The following is a 6,285-nucleotide window of genomic DNA, read 5'->3' on the forward strand; positions in this document are numbered from 1 at the left end:
TAAAGTCACCACTCTAAGCGACCACTCGCGTTCCCCAGATCATTATTTTTCCCACATTCTCCAGGTAAAACACCTAGATATGTACCCGGATAGCCCAGGTAATCCTAATACATAAATGTGCAGAGCATGAACCGGAAACCACTTAGACCAAGTTCACTGGGTCTAAAGTAAGGTATGAAACTGTCTCATAACCTCGGGAAACTAAGGCGGATCTGCTGAAATGTATCCGTCGACAGTTCGCCACTGATGGCCAACCAATCTAATGCGACTAGCACAAAAATGACCGCAGTCGCTGCACATCGAGCTTGTTTGATTTCCCAGTTCAACAGCTCGGACAATATCCTTTTCTCGTCCCTAGTTCAAAGTTGCCGGTCATTCGTACGGTTTTCTTCCATACGGTCCTGTTTGATACTTCTGTTTATTCCGCTTCTTGTTCTCTGATAACCGCTGTTCCAGCTACCACTGACGGAGGAAGGTAACCGGCCTCCATTCCCCTACAAAATGCCCACCGGAAGACCCCTTGGCCGGAACTTGTCCAGTACAGTGAGCGCCAAAGGCACGCCTCATGCAATCCATGTGAAATTTGCTAAAACATCGAGGGTTGAATTTGTACATGCCCTGTATTTCACAGCCATACAAGACTGAGAGAAACATCATCTTGCAGAATTGTAGTTCCGTTTCTAGCTCCCTTGCTTCGATCCCCTATCGAGTTTACCAAAAGCTATGAAGGCCCTGGCAAAACAATTGAGCCAGGAGACAGGGCAACCCCAGGTAGTACAGTTCCATCAGTAGACATCAGAAACACCACTGAACGGAGAGCTCTGCGAGGAGAATTGTCCTCTGGTAGACGAAAAGCACGGTCTAACCAGCGCAACCTGCGGAATGTGACCAGCTGATCTATTGAGTCAGCATTCCCGAAAACCATCTGACCCTCAGCATTACTGATTTGATGTTCCTTCCCATCACGCACGCGCAATGTTCCGGAGGCACCGATACCCATCGTAGCTCTAATGCACCCAAACGTGGGGTACCTGCTTCAAAATTAGGCCAAATTGGACGTGAACAATGTACATTTTATACATTGCGGCCGAATAGACGTCACAGAGGGGCCACGGAGGTTGACAAAAGCGGCCCCGGCCTCTTCGATTCAGGATGTGATTTCTTCCTGCATCACTCTGCCGAGCTAGGCTGGCAAACAGATTAGTTCAGTTCCTAGCATAGGCTTTATGTTTAATAGCACTCAGGCCTGTAATAGTACTTTACATTTTCCAGGTCTGAAGCACATGCCGAGCGGTGCTTAGAAGATATTCATGTTATTTCAGATACCTTGAATTTCACCCAACAGCAATATATTCAGCGTGCTCAATGTCTGTGAGCGAAGTATTTCAATACCGGGGTTTAAGATAAAAGTAAAGAACACCCAGGCGGGAATCCATTACGAAGCTGAACAGGAAGATTCACTCTTCACAACGCCCTTACATGACTGGAGAGCTCAGATGTTTGCTGTAGACAAGCACTAGAGGAAGCCCACAGAGTCTTAGTGAGAAACAGGGATTTAGAGAGGAAATCCTTCACCACACTGCTATAGCACCCGACTGCAAACAAGGTCGAAACCGGCCTCTAGATCACAAACAACAAAACTTGCTCGTAGCCGGAAATAGTGGCCATTCCAGTACGTCATAACGTAATGATCGATGCAACTGCGACCATGGCGAAAGCCTGCCTGATTCCCACTAATCGGACTCTGTTTTCGTTCAATTTCCTCGCACACTTTCGAATGTACGAATCATCGAGGCGGTGCCCCACTGTCGGCATTGTCTTCATCGTAGATATTTTCGACTGAAGCCGTCAAACCAGACCACCACCACCCTCGTTGAGGACGATGTTGTCTGGACCAAGAACATTGTTGTGCCGAGGGACTTCCTTTGTCAGTAAGACACTGATGTTCATACCAGAGGTTGGGTCGCAGTCAGATGAGCCGTTTTTCAGCATTCAGTCAAGACATTCCTGTGGTTCCATCCTCTACGGGGATCGGTTGACTAAAACCCACCCTTACCGGACTAGTTGATCGGATTAGGTACAAAATGGTGCATGACTGTATCAGTCCAAGGTCCAGACAAGGATATCATCATTGTTATCCTGACTGCCATAGCGCTTCTGCTCGACTACGACAGCTTATGTGCTGCAGTGCGACCCAAATCGTCAAATGGATAAACAAACTGACTGCTGTTGGTGTTTGACCACCGATGTCTTTGGAGCATTGCCCCACTCCCGCAGAAAATTTGGACTCATCACGTTCACGTATTCCGAACAGCTTTCACAGACATACCACACACGATTTATGACATGATGATATGTCACAGGTTGTGTTAACTTGGCAGCATGCTTCCGACCGAATTCCTCGATAAGCTCTATCGAGGCAACCACGCAGAGGGTGAAAACGAAGCAGAGGTAGTCAAACAATAACCCACCAATAAAGTATGGAAGCCATCACCGAGAAAATCAGCCGTTTGTCCGGAAAGAGAAGAGAAAACAGAACACAACAGTCGTTGGGCACTAAAAGCTCACTCGCGTGCATCCAGCACGTTACCGCACTTCATGAATAACTTCCCCGTCAAAGGGCCACCATTACTACTACTACTACTACTGTTTTATCGTTTATTTTTAAGAACAAGGTCACAAGCATAGAAAAATATACCAAGTAATGGACGTCGGTGTACAGAACACTGGATACAACCAGGAAAGCGTCTTATTCTAAGGTGTGCCACCAGCAGTTCCAGTGGGACAAGATGAATCCCAACGCATGTAAGAATGTTTGGTACGGAAACACGCGGGTAAAGGCCAGTAACTGAAGAAACTGAAAAAATAAATGCGCGTTAAGCGCTAGCACAGTCAAGACTCACACATCGGGCACAGTGTCCGTGATTGAGTCAGGTGAAAAGGTCAATGGCAAGAATGAACACTCAACACCATATGCCACGCGTAAGTGTCGCAAGTAAGCAGAGGGCCGAGCAAACAAGTCACTTCAGTGACCTTAAGAAGTCCCAGTCCAATAACAGCTGTGACGGATTGACGTAAGCATAACCCTCGATATACCGTTCGGCTGTAGCGCCCTTTTGGTGCAAAATTGCCATGCCACCCGAAGGAAGCACGAGGGCTGGGATACTGTCAGGTTGCCCAAGTCGACATAGGGGAGATCAAGATGCAAAGGTCGGGTTCGAACAACGCACCCTCCGGTCAGTAAATTCGCACTAACGAGAGCCATCTGACCCCGAGATCTCCGACATGAAATGATCGATTGGTGGACCGAAAAGTCGATATCATTACCGATTGCACGTAAGGCTGAGATGATGACCAGGAAACAATCAGCACATAATCCTGTTTCTCCTCATTTCAGTCACTCCACGACCATGCTTACTTCTATCACGGTGGTTGGGCGCTCCCGAACATCGATTAGAGCAGAGTTGATGGAAGACGTCGAAGTAGGCGATCTCAATTCCTCGAAGACAGTGTACCCCAAGCGACGAGCACGTTTCGCGATTTTCCTTGCAACCCGGTTATGATAAGCCCATCTAGCATCATGCGTGACCCAGCAGGACTGCAGAATATGCGCCAAACTCTCCGGTTGTCCAGTTCCCAAGACAAGACCGTCTGGCCACCATGACCACATCGGGCGCACCTTAAGCTGGATAATGCGGATAAATATCCGAAGAAACACAAGCCACTGATTCGAGAGAAGCGAAGCGACTAGCTCTCGTAAGTCGCGACCGTCAAAGCTGTTATACAGACTATCACCCCAAGCAACTACCAGTTCTTCCTTCGTGTTTGCGCATGCAACTTAGACTTGGATCGAAGGCTGAGATTCCGAACAACCTTACCAAATGCGGAACCACTGACCACACTGCGCAGAACTAAACATCGGGTAGAAAGTCTTTCCATACGCGCTCTCCACTGCATTGGATGGTTGCACCCAGACATGGGATGGCAGGTCCCCTAAGTTGTTTATCGAAGTGGATGTAGCTGATCGGTGTCCTGAGGTAGATACAGCCAGCCACGAGCAGACTGCCTGATATAATTCTCCAACCTTTAGAACGTGTTTCGGTGGGATTGGCCGAGCACGAGCGAGTGTCACCCTCGGTATCAAGTAGTTCCTTGTGATCTCCATTCTTTAGTGCGGCTTCAAAGGGGCATGCGTCACTTCATCAAGCAGTTCCAGCAGCTGCTGTCGGTGGTTGCAGACACCTTGCCGCTTGAAAGTGAATGGGATGCCCAAATATATCACGGTGTCTGTCGGACCCACAGAATTGATGAATTCCTCGACAAAGCAAAAAGGTTCGACTGAGACGGCTGTCAACCGATGTTTCCTGTCCCAGAAATCATCACAGCTTTCGGGTGTTGATTTTCAAACCAGCTCTTCCCAACTCGACTGCAGCAGCTTGGAGCTGCTACTGATACTACTATTGGATTCATCCGCAAACGATATCAGCAGTTACCATCAGTACGCAGCTATCCACTACTACTATTTTCCAGAAACGAAAATGAAAATGTCGCGGCTAGTACTTTGTGTTGTTTTCGGCTGACGACGATAATGATTAACGTACAATAAGAACAGAACAACCAAACACCAACAATTACAATCAAGGCCCCTTGAAACAGCAGGCTAACTACTCACAGTATAGCTGAATTTATATATTGAAAATACTACATCAGTCGTGGAATTAAAAACTCCCTGGCCCGATAATTGAACAACTGAACAGAGCACACTGAGAAGGTACTTTATCATACAAAATGATCGGTAAAAACCTTGCTTACCTAGGCTTGTGGGATATGTGGTCGAAAGACATAGACAAAGTGCTATGGTCATGCACATAACTTGTAGGTGTTAAAACGATCAATAAGCACTAGGGGGAAGTCGCAGCCGAAAAGGGATACGACAGTAGGATAGCTACATTATGTACACACACACATCCATGAGATTAATATTAGCATCACGAAGGAAGAATATAAAGAGGCTATGGGGAAGCTGTTGTGAGTACATGTGAATGGGTATCTTTGAAGGAACAAAACCTATCCAATCAAAGAGAGGAAGCGAAGTGGACGAACAACAGAGATAGAACACAGCCATAGTCACGCTGTCACGGCGAATGAGGAAAGCTGGAAGGACAGAGTGAAAGAGAACCCCGAGTACAATGGTGCCAATAAATGTTGGGACCATAGGCGGTTAGACGGGAATTGAAGAAATTCGCAGTTTCAGGGGTGTTCCAAAAGAGAAAATTCCTATTGTCAGAAATTCTATCGGTCGCAAAGAGTTGCTGCTGCCTGTAACTTAGACAAGATTAGTGCGTGAGACGGTGGCGATGTTCGAGCCAAGAAAAAAACTAAGCAAGTTTGTTATGTACACCACAGCAAACCGAACAAAACAAGATTGGAATTTGCAAAAGGACTAGAGCATGACGAAAAATAGCTTTATGTGGCAGGAGTTTCGGATTTTGAGCTGATTGAAGTTATCGCAGGCTGAGTGGAAAGAGCTTTCTTGCCTCGTCTGTAGACTGCTCCACGAGAAGTCATGTAACGTGTCAAACTGGTACGGATGCGATCTTGGAGTGTTTCGGTTAAAGTTGGGGGCATTGTGTAACGACAACGCAAGAGTTCTTTGGACACAAAAGCGTGAGTCATCTGAAAGTAGGAAAAAAGTAGTAGTCGGATGCAGTGAAACATAAAATCATGCAAAAGCTGTAAACGTATTTGTGGTTCATATTTGTATCAGCACAATTGTGTTCATTTGGAACCGTGTAATAAGGGTATGGTGCTTTAAGTCGCAACTGAGAAGTCGACCGATAACAGCGAAAATGAAGAGGGGAGAACTACGCACTGGAGGAAATGGCCCAACCATTTCACGGAACTCACACTATTTTCTGAGGACGGAATATGGACAGATGTGCATTGTGACGCGGGAGCGCCACCGACTGCGTAATCAGGCCATGAGCGCCGATGTCAGTATTCAGTGGTGGTTATGGGGTCTACCACCAAGAAGATAGAAACAGCTAACGTGACTGTCAATCATACCACAGTTAGCCTTCAAGTAGTAAACAACACGTCTACTGTATGCGACTTGAGATTGTTTAGAAAAATCCTGTACTGTACTCTGGTACTGCTTTTGGATTGAATACCAGCGCCGTCACGAAGAGACGCACAGTCTCTATACCAGGTTGGTCAATGGTTAGAGGTCTGACGAACACAGTCTCCTGGCCCTCCAGGTTGGGGGTTGGAACATGTGGCGAACTG

The 6,285-nt window shown here is 46.8% G+C and overlaps 1 protein-coding gene across 1 annotated transcript in view; it reads right to left on the reverse strand.

The window, feature by feature from the left end:
- Positions 1–4,647: 4,647 nt before the first annotated feature.
- T265_10344 (hypothetical protein) overlaps positions 4,648–6,285 on the reverse strand; it is a gene marked incomplete at both ends in the record, with an annotated part of 50,432 nt that continues 48,794 nt past the window's right edge. Inside the window, one exon of the mRNA XM_009176689.1 lies at positions 4,648–5,676. Coding sequence (XP_009174953.1) covers positions 5,467–5,676 — 210 coding nt within the window. The remainder of the gene's footprint in view (positions 5,677–6,285) is intronic.

The sequence above is a fragment of the Opisthorchis viverrini genome, assembly GCF_000715545.1.
Source record: "Opisthorchis viverrini unplaced genomic scaffold opera_v5_360, whole genome shotgun sequence".
NCBI lineage: Eukaryota > Metazoa > Platyhelminthes > Trematoda > Opisthorchiida > Opisthorchiidae > Opisthorchis > Opisthorchis viverrini.